The following is a 24,539-nucleotide window of genomic DNA, read 5'->3' as shown; positions in this document are numbered from 1 at the left end:
TTGTCGATATCTATCGAGATATCTCTCGCTAGCTTATTTATTAATCGTTCGATATATTTTTATTCAATTTACAAACGTATATTACATATTAATTGTCTTCCTATTATGTGTGGAATTCAATGAAAAGATTTTCATTTAGTAAGTAACATCAATTTATTTCTTTTCTATTTAATAAATGCTCAAGTATAATAATAAGGTTAATTTTAATGAAATAATCCGATGAAAAGGAATCAATCAAATGATTGATGAAATTACGATCAATTGCCTTTTTTGTTTTGTTGTTTTTTAATATTTCCTCGTTTATTCGTTTTCCTGCCAGTATTATTTTTGTTAACATCTTTCTTCTCCCTTATTGTTTTCAATAATTCCCTTCTTTGCATGTCATTTTGACGTTCGTTGACCGATAAAGAATTATCATCATTTTCATTCAAAATATTTGTCAAATCTTTTTTTGATTCCATATTCGTCGATAAGGATGAAATTGAACTAATCTCTGAAAGACGTATATCGTTCAATTTTGTTTTTCTTTTATTTAATTTGGGTGTGCTGCTAAAGTATTTATCAGGATTTTCCTTCAAGGAAGTTTTCGTCGTTTTATTCGAAACGAAATTCTTGGTTGATTGGTCTATTTTCTTATTTTTTGTAAATATATTTCCGTTTAAGGCTGCTTCTACCTGCTTCTTTTCACCAACTGAAATTTGTTGTTCTTTTTCTTTTGCCTTCGTTATAATAGTACTCGTAGAAGTTGTTTGAAAATCTTTCTTTTGCTTGTTTATCTTTTTTCCTCCTCTCTTATTAGATTTTGATTTTGCTTTATCCTCTTCTATTGAATTTGACGAGTATTTACTATTTCCATTTTCCATTTGCAACTCTGTCAAATCGTTTTCAAGGCTACTTTCTTCATCTTTTTTTTCTTCATCTTTTTCTTCCTATATATTTAGAATAATTCTTATTATAGGGTAGGATAGGATAGGATATAATTTGTTTACATTACATTATTTATGTTTAATTGTATTATTTGTGCATGTAACGAATACGTAATAATATGTTAAAAACTAAGTGTACATACCGTTATGTACTCATCAAAGTTATTGGAAACTTTAGATACTTTCTTCCAAATAAAATGACGATTATCATCAATAATTTGTTCGAATGCAGCGCACAAATTGACGTTCTTGAATGGTTTGAAATATTTCTGAAATATTTTATTTATTTTTGGCGACAAAGTATTGTCTTCTTTCTCAATACTTATTAAATATGGAAGTGCTTCGTTTGATTTATATGCCATAAACAGAATAATATTATATATTTGCTCAGGATCATTTATCACTTCTATTCCTGACATGTGTAAATGAATTCGTGTCAATCCAAGATTGGCGTCTAAGGAACACTTTTCTAGATTTGAAATAATATTCTAACACACAAAAATACAATAAATATTAATCATTAAACTGAATCTACTCCTCTCCTGTTCAATTTATTATACCTAACCTTTAAATTGTTATATTGTTCTTGACGATCACTATAACAATTGACGTGTTGTTTGCAACATTTTAAAAATGATTTTAAATTTGTATGTTTATCCAGTGGAAACTCCGAAAGAATATCCTCCATGTCGGTTGAAGGTGGCATCACCCATTTTCCTAATTTCAAATTATCATCAGTATTGACAATTTCTACGCAAAATAAATTATCCTTCGTAACATTTACTCCTGTTGAAAATTCGAATATGCTAATGTTGTTCATTTTAATGCATTGCATTCCAGAAAATCTATATAAATCTATATTCAAATTAATGCTCCTCTTTAGTATATCATCAATTGAATTATCCAACTGTTTTTGCAATATTTTTCTACTGCCGCCTGCCGCCGCCGCCTCCTCCTTCTTTTCTTTTATTAAATCCTTTTCTAACTTGTTTTTTAATAAAGAACCTTCCCCAATTTTATCTGTCAACAAATGTGATTTTTTATTTTTTCATACTTTTATATTATTACTTATATATTTACTTCTATTATTTTACCTTCCTCCGAAAATTCAGATGAATATGCTCCGAGCTCCTTTGTATTTTCTTCATCAAGTCTATTATCTCCTTCTCTATTCGGCATTCTTTCAAATATTCACTTAATTAATCATACGTATTTGCAAATATAATTCAATGTAATGAAACATCAAACAAATTAAAACAGCTAAAACAACGCGCTTTGTTTTATCCTTTTAGGTTAATTTTGATTGTTCTATGATTCACCCTCCTCTTCGAAATCAAACAATAAACTCACTCGCTTGTCCTCTATCAGTCTTTTATTTCTATTCTTTTATTTAATATTGTTTATATGGCTTTCCGAACGTTGCGCGTCTGCTGTGCGACGGTATATATATATATATATACATAATAATTTATTAAATAAAGAGATAATTAAAGATTGTAACGAAGGGAACAACAAATGATACAATTGCATAATTTTCATTTAACCACGTGTCACGTGAAAACAAAAAGAAACAAAAATGACGTACGTGACAATCATCAAACAGTCATATAGACGATTACATGGAACAAAAGTATTTTCATAGAGGATAATGTCTAAAGGTGAATATCAAGGAGGAAAGTATATAGATCATATGCGATAAATGAGCTTTTCAATAAAAATAGACACTTCTATTCTTTAATTAACATTAATGTTATTATTTTAGCGCTCCCATGATGGACTCTAAAAATGGCTTATTCTATATTTATTTGGCGCTATTATGAAGAAATATTATTACAACTAATACAACTTGATTATTTTGGGGATTGATTAACTAAGAAGTAGTGAAGGTAACAATTGAAAATTGTTAGTAAGTTAACATAATAGTTAATAGAACTTTCACTTCGACGTTTAGATAACTCCCAATTATGTCAGAAGGGCTTGCTTACATAACTATCTTATCGATAAGCTACGCATGGACCGCATATCGCCTATTATCTACAAAAAAATGTAGAAAGGATAATATAATGTTAGGAATAATAATTATTTGTAGGAGGATCCTGATACAGGATAGATTCATATACACTGAAAGTGTTATGAAACAGAGAAATTTTTATTCAATTTTTGATACATGAGCCGAGTCCGAAAGGTAGTCGAAAGGTGTGATCACAGATGAGGGGGTGTGGGAATTGTGCGGTTGTCCTCCTTGTTTTTTCATTTTTATCCTTTCTGAGACTTCAGCAAGTATCCCGCGACTCCCAGATCCAAATATCTAAGATATTTATTATAATAATAGTATTACTCTATTTTCATATGATTTAATTGTTCTTTACATTAATTTGTCAGATTTTCTCAAAAATGTATCTTGTATTTTTTAATGAAATGTTTCATTACCATGGTTTAATTGCCATTGAATGTTTGTAGTTTGTAATTACCTTGTTTGGCTTATAATAGATTCGCGTTTTGTTCTTTTCACTGGTGTAACACGACTGCCGTCATTGGACACGAGCCTGGATGCAACTGGAGTGGATTTTTCTGGCGAACCGGTAGTACCCGATGGTACATTTGAAAGTAATCTTTTGCCTTGACGGTTTTCCTTTGATTTTCTTCGTACACTTAAATTGGACGATACGATAATTTCGTCGAAGGTTGTTCCATAGACTGATGCTGTTTAGAAGAAATATTAAAACAATTATTTGTCAAATACTGTATCGCTTTTAATGCTATCTATCTATGTATTTAATGCTATATCCAAATGTTTCTTCTTTCTTTTCTAATTGTAAGTGACACTAACTGCTCGCATAGTAAATTGCATTGCTTACGTTTTGGAGGGGATACTTGTCCTTGAGCGTTGATCATTACACTTGCCAATATGATTACCGAAAGAGCCAAAAGCTTCCTCATATTTCTAAATGTAATTTATTACATATAATTGTTCCAAGAATGTTGAATTTTTCAAACCTTCGAAGAGAAACAAAGAAGCAAAGACAAAAATCAATTGTGACAAATGTCATGAGCGTGAAAATCTTGACAGAGAGTAGTAATCTTTGCTGCTCGAAATCTGACCAACTAAATATTCAATAATAATAATAATAATAATTATCGAAGACGTGTACGAAATGAAAAAAAGGAAAAATAAAAAGAAAAGAAATGTATTATATTTTAACGTTACTCTTGTAAGTATACAACATTAATATTTCAAGGAAGACGAAGAAATTGTGTCTACTCACCGAGGATAACCAGAAGATATTGTACTTTCCGAGTCGACAACCGCACGAGAAATGCGGGCACAATGATGCGGGAACTTTCAAGACAGCACCGTACTACAGCACCTTGATGCTATGGTGTGTATGTGTGTGTGTGTGTGTGTGTGTGTGTGTGTGGAAAACAAGAACACACCATGCATGGTCTGTATACGGGAGAAGGAGGCGCTTTAAAAGCGTCGGAGACTGTAGTTACTTGCCCTGGACAAACCACTTTCTATTTCGTTTTTTTAGATTTCTACTCTGTTTCTTTCTCTTTTACTCTCCCTCCTCTCTGTTATTCCATCTCGTTCCTATATTCTTGTTGACTGGTTTACCAGTCGGCTGCTAAAATCGCGTGCCCTACAGGGCCGTCTAAACTGTGGTTAACGATGGGAGTAACAACCTCCTCTTATTATTTATTATTCTGACTCGTTTGTGTCTACTATTTTTTATTTAGCAGCTGTTTTACAAATTTCTCGTATATTCAAATATATCACACAATTGAACAATGAGTATTTTTCTTCTAATAACCTTTTTTTCCTAGCACTTTGTTTTGTCGAGTATTTTTCATTCAATAATACTTCAATACTCCATACTTATTGCAGAAGTTGATCACGAGATATGTTATGTAAAAACCATACACACACAAATGTATTATGGACATAAGATAATTGAACTTATTAATATTTGGGAATTTATTGACTGTGCAGTCAGTTTAATTTTCAATGAAGAGAAGGGTAGTATTACAAATCGAAGACTGCACTGAGACGGCACTGAGAAGATCGCGTGTGCAGATTGTCCGGTCATTGCTCGATGCTTTTCGAATTTCCATTTTATGTGTTTGCTTTTTACGAGTCCTCCTCCTTTTGGCTTCCCTTTGTGCTGTAAACCCCAACCCTCTCTCTCTCTCTCTCTCTCTCTCTCTGCATCGAACCTGGCGCGTTATTTCGTTGCTTTTATTTTGAAGAACATCTGGTGACTGGTATCGGTATAAAGCAAACTTGCTTCTCAGGAAATCTCGAGAGAAGAGGGTGTTTTGTTTTTATTTCTTGTAATTGTCTTTTGTTTTAACTGTACACTTTATTTACTGTAAATAACCAAAAGTGTCAGCCACCCCCAATCTAATAATAACGACGTATGTTATAAGAAAAATAAGTTAATATGTGTATGAATTTCAAAGAAACCAAAAATATTGTAAATAATAAATAGAATATTTAAAACGTATTTGAAGGTTCAAAAGATCCAAAAGATCTCACATCGCATTTAAATATGAAAAAATAAATTTAGTTGAAAAAGAAAAGTTAAAAACCCCGACATTTTTAAATGTCCTCGAGAGCGTTGTTTAAAAAGCATGTTTGAAAGAGAAGTACTAGTGGTACTTTGAAGTACGAAGGAGAGATCCTTGCTTGCATAACTGGCTTCAATCGTACGACCCGAACATGGTATGGATCTCTTTAAAACGAGTTAATCCGTATAACACCGACCGACCGACGACCGACCGGCCGACCGACCGGCCGACCGACCGGCCGACCGACCGGCAGACCGCCTGAGAACCAAGAAGATTCATTTTTCCTTTGTTCATTCTTTTTCACACGTACCCAAAAAGAATCTCGTCTCAATGGTACAATGCCGACGTGCATTTACGATTCTTTCTTTCTCTCCCTCTTTTTCTTTTTTATTTCTTTCTCCTCTCTCAGTTTCTTCCTGCATATAAATAAACAACGATAGAAAGATGTGTGGTGTTCGAACTCGTTGATCAACCAATTCGAGGACCAACAAGAAAATATACCTACCATATATTATTGGTATAACTGAGGAGTCTCCTCCTTTTCGAAACATGTTTTAAAGTTACTCTTTTTGGACATATATCAATTATACACAAATATCGTAATAATTCGTTCTATTATACGTATTGTGCTATTAAAATAATACATTGTAATAAATTAACCAATCATCTTTGGTTAATTTGATTTTGAATTTCTTCGAGTTCTCAAATAAAACGCGCAATAACATATTACGTAAAAAAACTACATAAATAAAAAAAACAATTTAAAAAAAAAAAAAAAAAAAAAAAAAACATACGTCAAACGCATACGATATAAGAAGTTGATAATAGAGAAGAATTTCTAGGAAAAATCAAAACATAATGTTCGATTTTAAAATGATTCTCGGTAATTACCAAGAAATTACAAGAAAATGCATACGACACAACGTTATTTTATCTTATCTTCTTTAAATAAATATCTGTCTTTTTTGATTCCACACTTCTATAAACATGTTTATGCCTTTTATAAAAGATACACACACACACACACAGGAATATTAAATACTGTATTTTTTCTTTTATTTTGTATAAACATATTTTAATGTTTCAACTTCGTCGTTATTTCCAAATCGAAATGATTTATCTAAGCGAGCGCTCGTATACGTACATATGTTTAATCTAACATTAGATATTTACGTTAATAATATCGACAAATAGCTTGAGGGAACATAAAATGATACTTTACAAACTACCATAAACGTTACACAAAGTCTATTCTAATGTGAACAAAAATGATTCGCGTATAATCTTCGATTCGACGTTATTAACAATTAATCACGTGTGACTTATCGAAATTTAAATAGATAATTCGAGTATTATGTCATTCATCGATTCTTATCCATTGAAATAATATTAAATAATAAAAGCTACTGAAGCACGAGCTTTTTATTTGCAATATCTCATGCATTTTTTATTTAAATTCGGGAACAAAATATAATATAATAATTCGATAAAACCGCGAATGAAACTTTTTTTACAATCAACGATTGTAAAATAATATATTAATTACAAGAGAGTTGTGGAGACAAAAGAAAGAAGAAAACTTAATTGATCGTGCAACTGATCGTGCAACTGATCGTGCAATTGATATTATCGATTACTTAGCGAAGATTCAAAGTTCCTTGTAGAAACGTTCAATTCAGTCTGGGAATATGAGCATGTCATTGGTATCAGCAGTAGCAGATGCGTGACTGGATGCTGATGATTTAGATCCGAATCCTAAAGAACTACTGGATGCATTAGCGTTGGCTTTGGCACTAGCCGAGCCAGATCCATGAGTGAACGCAGAAGATTTACTGGAACTATTTGCTGATCCACCACCACTACCATTTGAATACGCATTGGAATTTGCATCGGCATTGGATGATCCCCCAGCATTAGCAGTAGATTTAGCATCGGAGTAAGCGTTTGATCCTGTACAAGGGAATACACCAATCATTTAATTAAGATCAGACCCGATGAAACAGCTTCCATAAAAGCAGCTGAGGATGATAATTTTGTCGAGTCGTTTGATCCTGAATGACGATCAATTCGCGTCAGATCTCCAGCTAAATTAATGAAATGAAGCTAAGGTTAATTGACTATTGTTGGGCTAAATTAAAGAGAGAGAGAGAGAGAGTTACAGTGTTTCGATCAAAGGTATTCGAAAAATTGACTTGATTTCTCGGTCATTTAGAATAATTAAAATGTACCTGATGATCCTCCGTAAGATCCACCGTATCCTAAACCAGATCCCTTGATGTTTCCGTAACCTCCTTGTTGGCCTAACCCACCACCATTAAATCCTGATCCTCCTGAACCACCTGAACTTCCAGCATTAGCATTAGCATTAGCTTCAGCATTGGCAACAGCATTTGATCCAGAAGAACCGTATCCTCCACTTAAATTTCCAGAACCACCATGATGTCCACCGTAACCGCCGCTTGAGCCTCCTTGTCCTCCGAATCCATTTATGTTTCCACTTCCAAAACCATTAGACCCACCGGAAGCTCCAGCGTTTGCATCGGCATTAGCACTGGCACTAGATCCGGCAGAACCTCCACCGAATCCTGAACCTCCGCCAATTCCTCCACCATTACTTCCACCAAATGGTACACCTCCAGATCCACTACCTCCTCCAATTCCTCCGCCAAATCCTCCGCCAATTCCTCCGCCAATTCCTCCGCCATTACTTCCACCAAACGATGCACCTCCAGATCCACTACCTCCTCCAATTCCTCCGCCAATTCCTCCGCCAATTCCTCCGCCATTACTTCCACCAAATGGTGTACCACCAGATCCACTACCTCCTCCAAATCCTAAACTTCCCGCATTTGCATTGGATCCTGCCGAACTGCTACCACTTCCATAACCACTTCCCAAGTTTCCTGTAGAGCCACCACCATATCCGTAACCACCCAAATTTCCTGATCCAGATCCTCCAAGATTCAATGTAGAAGTACCTTTGATTGGTCCGATTCCTTGACCACCGTAACCAGATCCAGAACTTCCAGCATTAGCCGACGCATCGGCATTTGCATTGGATCCTGTCGAACCGCTACCACTTCCATAACCACCCAAATTTCCTGTCGAGCCACCACCATAACCATAATCATTCCCCAAGTTTCCTGATCCAGATCCTCCAAGATTTAATGTAGAAGTACCTTTGATTGGTCTGATTCCGTGACCACCATAACCAGATCCAGAACTTCCAGCATTAGCCGACGCATCGGCATTTGCATTGGATCCTGTCGAACTGCTACCACTTCCATAACCACTTCCCAAATTTCCTGTCGAGCCACCACCATAACCATAATCACTCCCCAAGTTTCCTGATCCAGATCCTCCAAGGTTTAATGTAGAAGTACCTTTGATTGGTCCGATTCCTTGACCACCATAACCAGATCCAGAACTTCCAGCATTAGCCGACGCATCGGCATTTGCATTGGATCCTGCCGAACCGCTACCACTTCCATAACCTAAGTTTCCTGAACCTCCGATATTTGGATATTTAGGCTGACCACCGTAATTAGGTCCATTTAAAATGATTGGGGTATCCTTGATAGGCTGATTTTGTCCACCACCACCATAACTTCCAGCATTAGCATTTGCCGAACTATCTGCTTGACTTCCACCAGAATTTGTATAATATCCAGAATTAGTTCCAGGTAGAAATGTTGGTATGCCTTTAGGTTTATCTTGTTCAATTATAATTACTGAAGGGCCGTTGTTACATCCCAAAGTACTACAACCAGGCTTCGATGGAATTGTTGTAGGTATTTGTTGACCATGTGTCTGCCCTTGGTAATTTCCACCATTATTATTAGATCCACCATTTAGGAAAGGATTGTGTGCTCCAATTGGTTTTTGACCGTATCCCTGAGCATTTGCATTTGCGTTTGCATTTGCATTTGCATTTGCATTTGCATTTGCATTTGCATTTGCGTTGGAATTTGCTCCACCGCCACTTCCAGATCCACTAAGGAAAGGATTGTTTGTTCCTAAGTTACCAAGATAACCATTTTCATTATTGTATCCATGTGATCCAGAATGACCAATGCTATTAACATTTGTTGCAGCATTCGCTGCTGCATTGGCATTGGCATTGGCATTTGATCCACCATTTAGGAAAGGATTTCGTCCTTGACCTGTTTCAAGACCGTAATTTCCATTATACTGCCCAGTTCCACCAGAATGTGTACCATAATTGCCATGACCTAAAAAGAATAACAAATTGTTAATATTATTTCTTACAACGTATCTTCGCACCTTTACAAAAAAAAAAAACAACAACAACAATCAAACATAATTAAGCATGGAAGAACAAAAGTGCGTTACATAGACCTGGTAAGTAAATCAGATACATACATAACGATGAATACAATACACGATGATGAATACAATAGAAGAATAATTGATCGTAGTTCTGTAAAAATTGACGAATTATCAGTTTAGTCATTATGGTTATAAGGTCACAAAAGGTTCAAGCGAAAGTATTTTCTGCATTTTACTTTGGAATATGCAGATAATAATAAGGTACGTCCACTTAAGAACAAATGAAATACACAACGAGATATCTGACAAACTATCATCAGATTTCTTCATGGAAAGTTAGCAAGAAAGAGATAGCAATAAAACATATAAAATCCTTCTTGCAATTGGATCAAACTGCCTTCGATAGAAGAATGCGAGAAATAGAATAAGAAATATAGATGGAAATGTCAACGAAGAACAAGAGATCTTTCAAGTTGGATAACGAAGCTCACCTTGAGCTTGAGTTGGAGTATTGTCCTCCTCGATAACGACGATTTGAATAGGTTGTTGCTTTGGTCTATGTGGATGATGGTGGTTATAAGATTGACGTTGAGGATATCGATTCTGGTATCTACCTGGTCTGCCAATTGGTTGTTGCTGTTGCTCTTCGACGATAATTATTGGTAGTGTTGCCGAATTATGATACTCGGGAACACTATGAATAATTGGTCTAGGTTGTTGGGGTACTGGTCTTTGCTGTAAGATAGGCTGTGGTCGTTGAATGATTTGTGGTGGAACGTTTACAGGAATTGATTCGGGTATTTTATATCCATGCTCATTCCTATTAGAATTAGCATTAGCATTTGCATGAGCACTAGAATATGCATTAGAGTTTCCAGAATTACTATTTCCTTGGTAGCCAGGATAAGATGGACCATAATTAGCGGTATAAACAGGCCCCAAAGTTGGACCCGGATTTGATGGAATTGAAACACCTCTATTGTTGCCTCTATTGTTACCTCTATTGTTACCTCTATTGTTACCACTGTTTACATTAGCATTTGCATTAGCATTTGCATTAGCATTTGCATTAGCATTTGCATTAGCATTGGATTGAGCATTTCCGGTATTAGGTGAGGGACCATCGTAAAAGTTATATTGTCCATTCCAAGGAATAACATTGTTCGAATAATCAATTGGTTTCAAATTATAATTGCCATTGATACCTTTGTTGTAAAGACTCGAAGAACCATCATATCCTAGTTTGAATAGAAGAATTATGGATAACGAAATATTTTCGTACCGATCATTTATAATTTAACCAAAAAATAGACTAATTGTTTGACGATTATACAAATAAGATGTAGAAAATTGACTAATTTTATCTTACCTTGTGCACCGCCGTTGGCTGTAGCACCAGCGTTGGCTGCAGCACCAGCGTTGGCTGTAGCACCAGCGTTGGCTGTAGCACCAGCGTTGGCTGTAGCTCCACCATAACCGTTAGCTCCACCATTCCCTTGAGCATTGGCATTGGCATTGGCATTGGCATTGGCATTGGCATTGGCATTGGCAGATGCAGAACCTCCTCCATTGGCACTAGCTGATGCCGAGGATGATGCCAAATTGGTGGATAGGCCCAAAGGTCCAAAATTCAAATTGGTTCCTAACGATTGAGCACTGCTTTGAGCTTCACTTTTATCTCGTTTGTTAAAGAGTCCAAGTGGATCCAAGAGACTTCCACTTGTTAAACCGCTGAGTAAACCTAACCGAACAGATAAACATATTTATATCAATATACTATACTATATAATATCCCTAATATAAATGAATATATTATTTCAAAGATTTGATAGAAACACATTTATCAGAGAGAATTCAACTTAATTTTATAGTTACAGTTAGAAACTCACCAGGTCTTGCTGAAGAATCTTGAATAAAAATAAGTACCAACGCTGGCACAAAATACACGAATAATCTCATGGTTCTCACTTCGAATTTGGCTGTAATTGCAACTTATGATATTTGTTTTTGTTGATTTATTTCTACTATCGGAGTATCTCTGTGGTCAAAGAGTTAAGAACGACTGAAGCTCTTGCACGGTACAAGATCTTATATACCACACACAAGTGGATTTTACGTCTGAAAATAATTGCCAATAGATTTCAATCGACTCGTTTTTCTCATATTCTTTTTCGATAGATCAATAAGTAGTTGTTAATATTATTAATACGAAGAATCGTAAAATATCGATAAACTCGATAAACTAGCGACTATATGTACATATATTTCGATTCGTATAATAATATCATAGAAATTTGGATTAGATTATGTATATGTATGATTAAATAAGAGAAGATATCTATTGGATACTTTGGACTAAACTTTCACTGGCAGAAACTCTTTACGCGTAAACTCAACACTGTCAAGGTCCACCCGTTTCAACGAACCGTTTTACATTTTTCGATCTTGGGGTATCCCTCTCTCTCCATCGATTATTGAAGAAACATCATTTATGACTATGATGATAAGCGGCATTTCCATATCACATCTTTCTAAGTATCACTTTCGGGGGATTTCATATTGGAAAGTTTGATAATAATTTAATCGATAGTAATAACGAGCACTATACTATTGTAGTCGCATATGCATTGTTTTCTTTATAAAAGAAGAATATCAAATGTATACTTCATTATAGTGTTATAATGTATTATTATAATTTATAAAGAAAATACTTTACATAATTTGAATATAAAAAAGATTGTCTAATTTTCTATTTTTCAACAATTTTAAGTTCACCCAATGAAGTTACCATTAGATTTGATATTTTGACGATCGTATAATGAAATGTACGTGGATCCGAATAAAATTTCTCTATTCGAACCTGTTTTTTTTTTGTTTTTTTTTTGAACAATTGACGCTTGACAATTGCACCGTAGAACGAGTTGGATTTGTGAATCCAACAATATCCGGCCACTGCTAATGTACTTACACTCACTCACGTACGTAGATATGGCCTTCGAATTTTAAGTGAAAGACATCTAACAAACGTCATAAAGTAATGTCGTGGGAGATTCATTATTTGCAGATGAATCAATGTTTTAAAGGATGGAGGATCTCTCAATAAGATTATTGAAAAAAACCTCATGAAAAATTGACAAATTCATGTATGTATTATTATATGTTATCTATCGAAGCGAATAACGTATTTTTCATTAGGCCATAAAAAGTAATTCTACAGTTTCTCACTCAACTAATATTTAATGGAGACTCGAGATTGGCGCCGTATTATTCTTATTATTAATATTATTGCCATTAATATTAAACGCCGGGAAAAACCATGCGAATGCGTACATAGAAAATGACGCTTCTCGATTAATTCAATTAATTTCTTCGGATACGTGTATATTATAATTATTACTACGCGTCGTTAATAGGAAAATTAAAAAGAATAATAATTAATAAGCTATATCGTCACTTTCTTTTATTTTTTACTTGCAAGAAGAAACGAGTTTGGGATATAAATGGATGTTGCGTCTGCCCGTTTTCGAAGGTCGATTATATTACGATATCTTCTAATGTAGATAAACAGGATTTTACTGGTTCTTCTTCTTCTTCTTCTTCTTTTTCTTTTTCTTTTTCTTTTTTTATCTTGATACATCTTGATATGTAATATTATATTTAAAAATAATACACTGTTTGATTATTTCCATTTTCGTAAATTATACATAACGAAAAAGATTTGACCAAAATCTTCAATTCAAAGAATACGATTCTTAGTAATATAGTTTACTGGAAAACTTAAATATAAGTTTTTTATACCCACATTTGCTAATAGGTCAACCATGATGAGTAATAATGATAACAATTTGATAAAATACAACAAAATAATAAATTAAAATAAATAAAATGTCTGTAATAATAGGCGTAAATTCCGATTTCTTGATTCTTGCTTAAGTCGTTCCGGTTCTTCAAGGTCAGGTTCAATGACTGCTCCCTCAGTATGCGGAGTTTAGTTTCTCCAGCACGAATGAACGTAAAAAAGTCTTTCCATGAAAATAAATACCAGAAAATAAATATCAAAAAATAAATGCCAGAAAATAAATGCCAGAAAATAAATAGCAGAATATATGTATGTATATATGTGTTGCACATTACACAAAATAATTTCTATTGAAATTTAAATATTATAATTTTTAAAAAAAGAAGAAAAAAAAGGAACACGATATTACGTAAGAATAATAAATATATAAGATACAATATATAGAACCGGATAAGGAATATAGAAGAAAAATATAAACCCCGTTATATAGATGAGTAATATTATATAATAAAAATGTGAAGAATGAAAGAAACATCAAGGATTAATTAATTGATGTATAATCTAATACATTGATGTATGATCTAAAAGAATTATCTTGAAAGTAGCAATTATGACAATTATGATTAATCTGTAATTAAGTATACATATATAACTTAAGGACTTTCAAGTTGTATGTAGACACAACATTTTACAATTGTAAAATGATCGTCAAATATCATAGGAGACATACTATAACTAAAAAGTGACGAAGGACCTTCGCTCATTTTATCTCATCACCGTGACTCATTCTCATTCTCGTTTACATTAAAGTGAGAGTCAGTCCATGCACGTAGAAATTCGGTGTTGGTAAGGAAAACCCCAAAGGCTATGTTACGTTATCTGCGAGATGCGGTCATTTCTGCAATTTCATAACTGACGTTCGTCGTTCCATCTCGTAGGAGACACAAAGTGAAAAACATCTTACAATTATTGTACAATTATTGTACAATTATTGTACAATTATTATACAAATTCTAAATCAATGGTTAGACATTCTCAATTATTCAAATGCAACTGCAATGTTTTACCAAATAATATTAATTGTAAGACAAATATAGAAAGATAATAAAAGATAATAAAAGATAATAAAAGATTTGGCAAGAAAAATGTATTTCTAATGAGAACTAAAAAATGCATTGAACTTCGATACGACGACGAGATAACACAATAAATGTGTAGGATCAAGGTCGAAGAAGAACAAGGTTTCATGTTTTATCTTTAATCTTCGTTATTATATAGAATATTAAGTCATTTAAACTTATTATTCGTTCAAACGAATGATAATATATTGTACATCTTCTGTTACATCTTCAACTCTTTGAAAATAATGTTTTTAGATAAGAGTAGTTTCAGTTTATTATCTAATATAAAACTATCGTTAGATCTCTAACTTAAACTTAAAATAGAGCCCATTAATAATTAGTATACTTTTTTCTTATCAACTACAACGTCATAAATAAAACAAAGCTATATTATATGAGCTGACGAAATAATACTACTATGCAAATATATGAATATATTTGAGAAAAACGACAAAATATTGATTGCATATTGATTGCATATTGATTGCATATTAATAGAATATTTATTTCGTAAGCTCAAGGAAAATGGATCGTGAATGGATCTACTAGAATAGTTAGCATCACAATCGTTCAAATAAACAAAATTTCTATTATAGTTCTATTTATAAAGGAATAATTGGATATTACAAAATGAGATAAGAATTTAACTTCGAGTTTGCTAATACTGAATTCAATTTTCTTATAATATATTAGAAAAATATTCCATAGTACACATAGACACTTATACGTATGTCTCAGAGATTAGATAATAATCATTTTGTACTTCTTAACCGAGTAAAGTAATTTTTCCGAATAATTATCGTCCAAGATAATTTATAAATAATTTCATAAATAAATTTATTAAATATTCTTATATGTTAAAAGCAAGCACAAGCGTTAGACGCAAATAATTATTTCATATCACTATATGATATAATATACGATGATATAAAGCTAAATTGATTTTTGCCTCGCAAATGAATTTCTCTGGGAAATATAAATTGTTGAAAAAAGTTCATGCCGTGTAGTACACGTAAGTACCCGCTTACAAGTAATTTAATTATTGTCAACTTTGTCGTCCATCAACAAAATGTCTATTTTTATATACATATTAGGTACCATAACTACGATAGTATAATAATATTCGTGCAATCACGAAAAAATTGACATTCCGCCTATCTAACGCCTATCTAACGCCTATCTAACGCCTATCTAACGCCATAAATCTCTTGTCTTCGATCTTTATTCATTAATTCATCGTAGAAGCGTAGAAGCTTTCAAAAATTCAAATTTATAAAGAGGAAGGAATAAATTAAAAAACAAATACTGGTAGTACGGGTAAGTAGTAATAAATGAATTATACTCATGGAAATTGAATGAATAATTAAATAGAGAAGAGAGATTGATTCGTATCCTTAAGAAATAATCGAAATAATAGAGGTAGAAAGTATTGCTTAGTTTGTTAACTAAATCTTTACAAATGTCTATAATACTAATATTTCAGATTTATATGAAATCTGAAATATAATATTGACCTGTATTTCATACTAACAATAAGTCGATAATGTAGGACATTATAAGCACACAATTTGTAAGCAAATTTTTCTAATCTATCGATAAAAGTTTCAGACTTTTTTCGACGTTCATCATCATTCCCCGGTGATTGACTTGACTTTTTAAATTGATGAAATCCTTCCTATGGTAATGGTGATTGACCCACCTTATCAGAAGGCTTGTTTTCATCCGCTTTATTTTCTTGCTTTTCCTCGTATTCGCAATTAGTTTTGTGCGCCACGGCATAATTTTTCAAATAATCGACAACTTGCATATGACCAAAATTTAATGCCTCGTCTATTGGTCGTTTACCCCACCTAAATGTAGTATATGAAATTTCATATTAAGCCAATTTCGTACAATATAATTTAATATTGTAAAGACTGACCTGTCTTTAGGATCATGAGGTACGCTACATTGTTCGATAAGGAATTCAACGCAATCCAAGTGACCCTCGCTAGCAGCCAAATGCAAAGCTGTTCTACCGTCATAGTCGGACAAAGTCATGTCCATGCCACTAAGTCGATGCCTATGTGAGATATTTCATTATATCAAATATATATATATAAATATTATTATGATCTAACAATAATACCTTCTCATTGCGGGAACATCGCCACTGGCAGCACTGAAGAGAAGATTGACGATTGATAGACCCTTCGTTTCGTACTTGTGCCTTCTAGGATCTTTCTTGTTGGTCGCGTGCTTTAGATTATCGTACCTGTGATCATAGTAGCTACTTCACTAATCGACCGAGCACGAGGAGAAGTGCGAAGAAGGAATAGTGTGTGTCGACGTCAATCATCGTTTTTGTTTTGTTTATTTTGTTTTTGTTTTTGTTTTTTTTCGGTACGCATGCAAGTTAGAGTGTACGGCAGGGTCGTGAAACAGAAGATGACCAAGAAGAAAAAGAACAAAAAAGGTACATGTTATTATCAGCTGCCCCACACATTACTTATATTTATTATACGCAAGTCTTTTTCACAATCAATGTGAGTGTCATTTATATTGAGCATTTATTTGAAATACTAATTAAACTGATAGTACAAGCTACTACTACCCTTTATTTGTAAATTGTATTAATAAGTAAATTGTATTATTGTAATTATTGTTGTCTTTATAAATTAATACGAGTCTATAAAAAAAAGTATATGTGTGTCAATGAGATTGTTAGTATTTTAATCGAAAAATGAAAGCATTTCTTTTTTCATCATATGTATAAAATGATTGAAATAAATGATTCAATGACTCATACCTATGAAAATTAAACTCGGTCACGAGTTCTTCGCAAAATTGTACGCCTCGGCAAGAATTTCCAAGAGGATCTAAAGGTGGTGACCATGTGCAAATGCCCATGACGTTTGGTATAACCACGAGAAGACTTCCCGATACTCCAGATTTAGCTGGTATTCCAACCTACTTAGAAGTAGTGGTCAAGTAGTCATGAAAATACTAATAAAATAATCATGAAAATAATAATTGATGTGTTTAACCTTGAATGCAAATTGACCACTATAATCATACATTCCACAACTATGCATTAGACTCAATACATCTCTGACGCTGTCTGGTTTAAGGACCTTCTCTTCTGTGATAGGACATATACCACCGTTTGCCAATGTCGCTGCCATCACGGCCATAGTTTCGCAATTTGATTCCATGGAACAGCACTGATAAGAACAAGGAAGACAAAAATTCATATCTATTCTCTGTTGTAATAATTTCTTTTTTTTACCATTGAATAAATTCACGATACATACTTGAAAGTAAAAGTCCATGATCTCGCGAAGATTCGTTTTATCCGGATAACATTTATGTTCTCTCATGTAAAAGCCAAGAGCATAATTTCTATCGGCAGCTTCACGTTCCGAGAGAAAAACTGCATTATTGAAACCCAAGTTTTCATCTCCTGCCAATCTCTTAAAATAGTTCATAGTAAAGTCAAACTTCTCCGCCAATGTCATTTCAGGTTTGATGAGAGTCTTCAATAATGAACAAACCAATATCGCACCGGCATTGATCATCGGATTATGCGGTTTTTCTATATTAACAAATTAAATTTTTTTTTATTCTTTTACTTCCTCCTCCTTGTTGAAGAATATTCAAGCACTTCTCATTTTTTATTATTAGATAAATGTTATGTACTAACTATTATAATCCAAAACGAGTTCATTGAAATTCCTTCCTGATGGTTCTTGGCCGACATATTGATGAACAACTTCTTGTCCTAGCCTATCTAAAGCTATAGCATATGTTAACGGTTTACTGCAACTTTGTAATGTGAAGGGAATTGACGTATCTCCGATACTAAATCGTTGACCATCAATCGTACAAACTGAGACTCCCCAATAATCCGGACTCATTCTTGCTAACTGTGGAATGTAGGATGCAACTTTGCCTTCTGTATTCGTTTTACATTTCCAATAAAAGTCCTCTATGTGTTTTGTAAAACCTTGCCAATCGGGAATGATGAACTGATGCCTGAATGCTCGTGATATTAACACTATGTTTGGATTTACGATTCTAAACAAAATAGACAATAATATAATTATCAAATTAAAAAAATCGGTTCTTCAAATTTGTCCTTTTTATAAAACGAAACAAGTTCCAATATAGAAGAACGTGCATTATTTCATTTCATTTGATTCTACCTTCTAAATTGTTCCCTATCTAATTTTTGCGTCTCATGTGACGCACCTTCGTGTCCCCCACTTCTCGAATGTTCTTTCCTCAAATTGTCGCAAAATTCTTGAAGTCGAGGATCATTTTTTCGTAGACCGGTTGTCCTTAGAGCCTGCAAATTATTCATACAAAATGAAAAGCAAAAAATACTAACAATTATGATGATTAATGAATTTTTTATAAACAAACACTAGGAGGTGTTTAACACTTGATCGCTCGATGATCGCTTAATGATCGCGTCATTTTTACGTAATGCACATTACGTAATCTTACGTATCTTCGACAATAAAACTATCCTATTGTTTTATGTAGCAACAATTATTCTATTATTTTGCAATTTACCAAACTCAATAATCATAGAATCAATTCTAGTTGTTCTATTTCGTTAACACAAAACGATTAATTAATTATTAAACCATTTTCAAATTTGTTTAACTTACAGCGATAAACTTGCCAACCGAGAGAAGACCAGTTTCTTCATTTTTGAACATATCAAAGAGAACGTCCTCGGCATTCGTAGCATGATCGTGATCTTTCGTGCTGTCAAAGAATTTTTAACATTTTTAATAATTAACTTCTTCGCAATAAAATAAATCTAACATAAGTATCTACATACAAAAAAATATTATCATTCATATAATACTAATCTTTTTTTCTATTTTCATTATACAAGAAAAAAAAAATGACAATTACAATAATTAGGTATAACATGCAATATATTTTCATCTCCTAATTTCTAAAATAAATAATATAATATTATATATATACATATAAATAATATATTGAAAAAAAATCATTTCAAAAATGTTTTCATTAACCAACAAAAATAATCCAAATTCTTAGCTATAGTTGTAATAGGAAAAGCGAAAAAAGGGAATAAAGGGAAAAAAAGGAAAAAAGATGGCTATAACACCACATGCATCATGGTATTCATGATATTCATGGTACTCATGGTACTCACTACATGTAATGGCTGTCATGAATAAAGCTGTATTCGCTGAAAAGAGATAAGCAAAAAGGAGAAAGAAATTTGATTAGTATATATCAGCAGCAAGTGGCTCAAATAAATTAGCTTTACCTAAGAAATCGTGCCAACACCATGTTCGATTTTTCATTTTTCTTCTCTAACCATATCGAACAAGTGATCTTTGATTTTATCGAATAATCCATATATGAATCATTATATTTCACGTTAGAATTTTGACCATTCGCATCGATATACGGCATGGTTAGATTATTATTTTTTCTTTCTAGTATTTTTTCTTAGTAAAATAAATACCACAAATTCTATCCCGTAAATCTTAATATTATTTTATTAATCACCATCTGTACACAATATTAATGTACAAAATACCAAAATAATCTTTACAAAGGAATGTTTGATCGAAATAATATATAATATATATGATGAAAGAGAAATAATCAACGATTAGTTTTATTTATTTTTCTAATCTTTCTTTTCGATCGCAAACAAAAATATACTAAATACAAGCGATCAAATGTATTATCATTATTTTGTTATTTAAATTATGATATTATTATTAAAAAAAAAAAACAAAAAAAAAAAAACAAGAAAAAAACAGACCCCAACACAGTAAATATTCACATGCGATCAAAAATGATTGCGTTTCTGTCAAAGTAATGTTCAACATATCGAGCTTATATCCGATCAGAAAGACAAATATATCAAATATACACAAATGCGTCATGAGAGTCAAGATTAGGAAAATGACCGCATACCACCCGTGGATTTAGCGATAAACAAATTTACGAATTAGCATGATTAGAACTAGGATTGTCGTATGTCGTATGACGTATGTGTCAGTGACCATCTGTCAGGTAACGTTGAATTCTCAGAATATTCCAATGGATTCTCCAATCAACGATACTTTGTTATAAGTATAGTCAAAATACTAAATTAATGTTAATTTATTAATATTTGTAATGAAACAAAATGGGTATATTATTAAAGCTTTCCGCGTAATATATGTAGTGTAACGTCATATTAACTACGATTATTACTAGAACCACATTTTAACTTGGCCTGCGTCAACATGTTTTTGCTTTTTTTTTGCGTTTTTTTTTTTCATTTGAAAAAGGTTGTTTATTTTGAACATTGTCATTATACATATAAAAGCTATAAACGACTTTACAACAGCTTAATCAATAAAGTATATAAAATATAATTTTTGGTAGTCTTCTTCGGTTGAAGCGTTTCTCCAAAACTCATTAATAATACGCCACTTTTTTGTGACTCTCTTGAGCTTGACTATGATCATGCTGTTTTGAGATTAGGCCTTACATTCTCTTTGTTCTTATTAGCAAAGATTTGTTCGTAAACCTGACCTTTAATTGAATTACTTAACTTTTAATATTGTCTGCGTAACTCTGCCAGTGGCAGGCTTCGTTCTGGTTGGCTCGCGAAAGGTCTTTTATACATTTTTAGCGAGTTGAACTTTGAATCCAGACACGAGATCCCCTGACCCACGCCGTTACGGTTAGTACACGAAAACTCACTTATCTTTTTTCTTTTTCTTTACACCATATAGTTAAAACGTTAAAAAGTTCTAAATTCTACACTTTCTCCACACCCAGGTCACTTCATTATTTAGCAATTAATAACAAAATCCGTAATTTTGAGTAGAGATAAACAAACACAATGTTCACACGCTGAATACTCTGAGTGAACTCTTGCGTCAACATGTCAGGATGGCCGAGCGGTCTAAGGCGCCAGACTCAAGGTTTTCATACCTTACCCGTTTCAAACGGGGATTTGTTCGAGGCTTCTGGTCCTCTCTGAGGGCGTGGGTTCGAATCCCACTTCTGACAAATATTTTTTTCTTTTTTTTTTCTTTCTACAAGCACTAAATTATTAACCTTCCAAGGACAGTTAAAATGTTATTAAAAATGTTACCTATTTAGGTGTTATCAAATTTTTCCTATATATAATTCTAATTATTTATTATAAACGTACACACAAAAAGAAAAAAAAAGAAAAAAAAAAGAAAAAAAAGTCTATGATCGCCGCCGTATTCATAATCTTCCATCCTCCTGTTTATAATTCGAACTTGTTTTTATTACAAGTAAAATCAAAGAATAAATTTACTTCTCTATGGAATAATGTCACTTCACTACGGATTTAGTTAGCGACTATTTCGAAATAATCTTCATAGATACTTCTTATAAGATTTATTTGAATGAAAAGCCATGACATTTGATATTCATACTCGTAATCGATAAATTGTTTCATATTCATTCGTATCAATAACAGATCGGTTAAAACTAATCTATCAGTCAATTGTATTTATTCTTCGATTGATAGAGATATAATATTATAATAATCTTTTTTTCTTTTCTTTTCTTTTCTTTTCTTTTAATCAATCTCTTTTAGTAATATAGTTATGAATTATTTAACTCAATATTTTATTATATGTCGAATCAAATTATTTTTACCGTGTCTGTGCGCGTTCTAATTCTAAGGCACTTCCAAAAGCAACATCCATGTATCTCAATGATCCCAGCTTCGATGTAAGCACAGGCTGCAGCTGCTTCTAACAATGAAATAAAAAAAAAAATATAATATTTCTACCCTTCTTAGACTATCAAATTACTTCTAATCTCAAATTTATCGCGTGTAATTTGAGAGTATTTACAATCTGTACGGAATAAAATGAAGTCGTATCTTTTAGAAAATATGATTTCAACAAATTAACAATGAAATTTCTTCTTTAATTATTTTCATTTTCTAAATAATATATATCTTAATATTTTCTTTTTATTATCATATTATACAACATCGGGAAAAAATACTTTTCACACAATTTAAAAACTGTTATACAAAATGTAACCATTGGATTTTTATTTTATTTTAAATCATTGCTTTTTTTTTTTTCCATGTAACCTCGTATTGATCCTTTGATGAATCAACTTTTTAATACTGTAAGCAGAAACCTGACACGTGTCCTACAAATCGGATAGCGAATAAATTCACGCGAACACGTGATGTACATTTTTTTACGTGTGAATCTATTTAGTTGCCGAAAAATTTACAAACGATCTCTCTCTCTCTCTCTCTCAAAAAAAAACAATATTATGATGAATTTGTGATCAAATAAATAAAATGTGTGTGTGTGTGTGTGTGTTTAGAAAATACAACAAATCTTTAAAATACAATATATCACAATTCTTATACTTTTTATCTAAATTATTATTTAATATAGCCTTTTCAAGGTCGTTAATTATAACACATATTCAAGCGTCATTTGCGAGAAGTTTCAAAGGTATTTTTATCACTTAAAAGAGGCCATTGCTGTTGCCCACGTGCACGTGTACGTTGTTCCTACCTAACAAACACTCTAGCAATCAGTGCAATTTTTGTTAAATCAATTATATTTTCTACATTAGCTATAATTATTGTTATTATTATATCAATATAATACGCTTAACTTGCGTTAAGCTAGTAAAGTTATCAGTTAAAATTACTACAATATATAATAAACCAATAATTATTGATCAAAATTGGAACAAATTTTAACAAGTATCAATGTAAATTGCTAATGTAACAGCAATAACGATAAAACAGTAATCTTTTGTTAGAAAAACTTTAAATCAAATAGGTCAGATGTGATATGAATGTGGTGCTGACAGAAAACTTAAAAGACAAAAAAAAAAATGTTTAATGCATCCTTCGTTTAAAATCGAACAATTTTTCGATACATGGTGAAAGGATATTTACAATATTATAAAACACAAAAGAAAGAAATATTTCGTGATAATGATTTAAATATGAGGACAAGAAATATTTGACTTTGGGGATGTAATAATAAAATAAATGTTTGAAAAATGTCAAGAAAGCTGAGAAAAATAAAAACGATTATGAAGAAATAAATAATTATAACTCTGTTCACCTTGTTAGTAGTATGAAGTCTCTTAAAGCCGGTACAACCGGCTTTCACAATTTTCAACATCCTAATTGTAATTAGATGACAACAACGATCTGCTGAGCTTCAAATATCTTGTGATATTCTTCAACTTCTAAAACACTTTGAGTTAAATCTTTTATTATGTTATCTCTCTCTTTCTCTCTCTCTCTCTCTCTTTCTCTCTCTCTCTCGTTTCTTATCATTTATTGATATTATTTTTATTGAATATAATTCAATTGAATGAATGTAATGCGGCCTTAAAGGTGCCGCACAAAGAGACGAACGACGTCCCTTAACGTTCGGTTCAGTGAAAACTGTCGTAATAAGGGAGGATCGAAGGGACGACGACGACGACGTAGTTGCAATATTGTACTGACATGCGCGATGTCATTTATTCTCGCCTCTCCCCTACTTCTTCTCAACCCCTTCGTAAACGATCGTTCCAATTCGTTTCTCGAAGTGTTCTATGTAGTGTTTATTTATACATATACAGTTTATGTATATCGAGTATGTATATAAAACAGTATAGAAACTATATTGTCAGGGAAGTCACTCATAAGTATGTATATGTAGTTATAATCTTACACATCTTGAAACACATCCTGCCACCCCCTTCCACCCTATCCCACGTATGCGAGTGCATGACAAAATTAGAGAGTGCTAAGTCAAAGACTATGAATCAATGAAAATCAATTTG

At 32.5% G+C, this 24,539-nt stretch overlaps 4 protein-coding genes, 1 long non-coding RNA gene and 1 other non-coding gene across 18 annotated transcripts; 2 read left to right on the top strand and 4 right to left on the bottom strand.

Annotated features, from left to right (window-relative positions):
- The first annotated feature begins 57 nt into the window (after positions 1–57).
- LOC107072554 (uncharacterized) lies at positions 58–3,008 on the top strand. Of its 2 annotated transcripts, XR_016179013.1 has the most exons (4): positions 58–138; positions 2,219–2,584; positions 2,689–2,812; positions 2,878–3,008. It is a non-coding gene; the product is annotated as an uncharacterized LOC107072554 (long non-coding RNA). The 2 variants fall into 2 exon arrangements; XR_001476599.2 differs by lacking the exon at positions 58–138 and having other exon boundaries at positions 1,862–2,584.
- On the bottom strand, positions 798–2,142 carry LOC107072551 (uncharacterized). Its single transcript, XM_089179774.1, has 3 exons — positions 2,021–2,142; positions 1,492–1,946; positions 798–1,414 (listed from the first exon to the last, which is right to left on the bottom strand). Exons 1-3 carry the CDS (start codon positions 2,103–2,105, stop codon positions 1,049–1,051), a joined length of 906 nt encoding a protein of 301 aa, XP_089035900.1. The 5' UTR covers positions 2,106–2,142; the 3' UTR covers positions 798–1,048.
- A 46-nt stretch (positions 3,009–3,054) lies between the features above and the next one.
- Positions 3,055–6,381, bottom strand: LOC107072552 (uncharacterized). 2 transcript variants are annotated; one of them, XM_015332584.2, is made up of 4 exons: positions 4,193–6,381; positions 3,785–3,923; positions 3,398–3,629; positions 3,055–3,234 (listed from the first exon to the last, which is right to left on the bottom strand). In XM_015332584.2, the coding sequence occupies exons 2-4, from the start codon at positions 3,864–3,866 to the stop codon at positions 3,183–3,185; spliced, it is 366 nt and encodes a 121-aa protein (XP_015188070.1). In that variant the 5' UTR covers positions 3,867–3,923; positions 4,193–6,381; the 3' UTR covers positions 3,055–3,182. The 2 variants fall into 2 exon arrangements, with proteins under 2 accessions (XP_015188070.1, XP_089035903.1); XM_089179777.1 differs by lacking the exon at positions 4,193–6,381 and having other exon boundaries at positions 3,785–4,185.
- Positions 6,382–6,527: 146 nt separating this feature from the next.
- On the bottom strand, positions 6,528–12,136 carry LOC107072520 (uncharacterized). Of its 4 annotated transcripts, none has more exons than XM_089179745.1 (5): positions 11,675–12,090; positions 11,155–11,526; positions 10,277–11,023; positions 7,724–9,727; positions 6,528–7,445 (listed from the first exon to the last, which is right to left on the bottom strand). In XM_089179745.1, exons 1-5 carry the CDS (start codon positions 11,742–11,744, stop codon positions 7,171–7,173), a joined length of 3,468 nt encoding a protein of 1,155 aa, XP_089035871.1. In that variant the 5' UTR covers positions 11,745–12,090; the 3' UTR covers positions 6,528–7,170. The 4 variants fall into 4 exon arrangements, with proteins under 4 accessions (XP_089035871.1, XP_089035873.1, XP_089035874.1 ...); XM_089179747.1 differs by having other exon boundaries at positions 10,991–11,023; positions 11,675–11,883; XM_089179746.1 differs by having other exon boundaries at positions 7,440–7,579; positions 11,675–12,136.
- Positions 12,137–14,826: 2,690 nt separating this feature from the next.
- Positions 14,827–24,145, bottom strand: GLS (glutaminase). 8 transcript variants are annotated; one of them, XM_015332557.2, is made up of 12 exons: positions 23,828–24,145; positions 22,374–22,471; positions 19,882–19,917; positions 19,361–19,460; positions 18,890–19,032; positions 18,388–18,761; positions 17,999–18,279; positions 17,732–17,908; positions 17,494–17,654; positions 16,834–16,974; positions 16,627–16,767; positions 14,827–16,555 (listed from the first exon to the last, which is right to left on the bottom strand). In XM_015332557.2, exons 1-12 carry the CDS (start codon positions 23,885–23,887, stop codon positions 16,381–16,383), a joined length of 1,887 nt encoding a protein of 628 aa, XP_015188043.1. In that variant the 5' UTR covers positions 23,888–24,145; the 3' UTR covers positions 14,827–16,380. The 8 variants fall into 8 exon arrangements, with proteins under 8 accessions (XP_015188043.1, XP_015188045.1, XP_015188046.1 ...); XM_015332559.2 differs by having other exon boundaries at positions 22,374–22,468; XM_015332560.2 differs by having other exon boundaries at positions 22,374–22,465.
- On the top strand, positions 21,624–21,749 carry TRNAL-CAA (transfer RNA leucine (anticodon CAA)). Its single transcript has 2 exons — positions 21,624–21,661; positions 21,705–21,749. It is a non-coding gene; the product is annotated as a tRNA-Leu (tRNA).
- Positions 24,146–24,539: the final 394 nt, after the last annotated feature.

This window comes from Polistes dominula, unplaced genomic scaffold, assembly GCF_049000335.1.
Source record: "Polistes dominula isolate Pdom_NZ unplaced genomic scaffold, Pdom_raw_medaka contig_27, whole genome shotgun sequence".
Lineage (NCBI taxonomy): Eukaryota > Metazoa > Arthropoda > Insecta > Hymenoptera > Vespidae > Polistes > Polistes dominula.
This window is presented reverse-complemented; position numbering and strand designations above follow the sequence as displayed.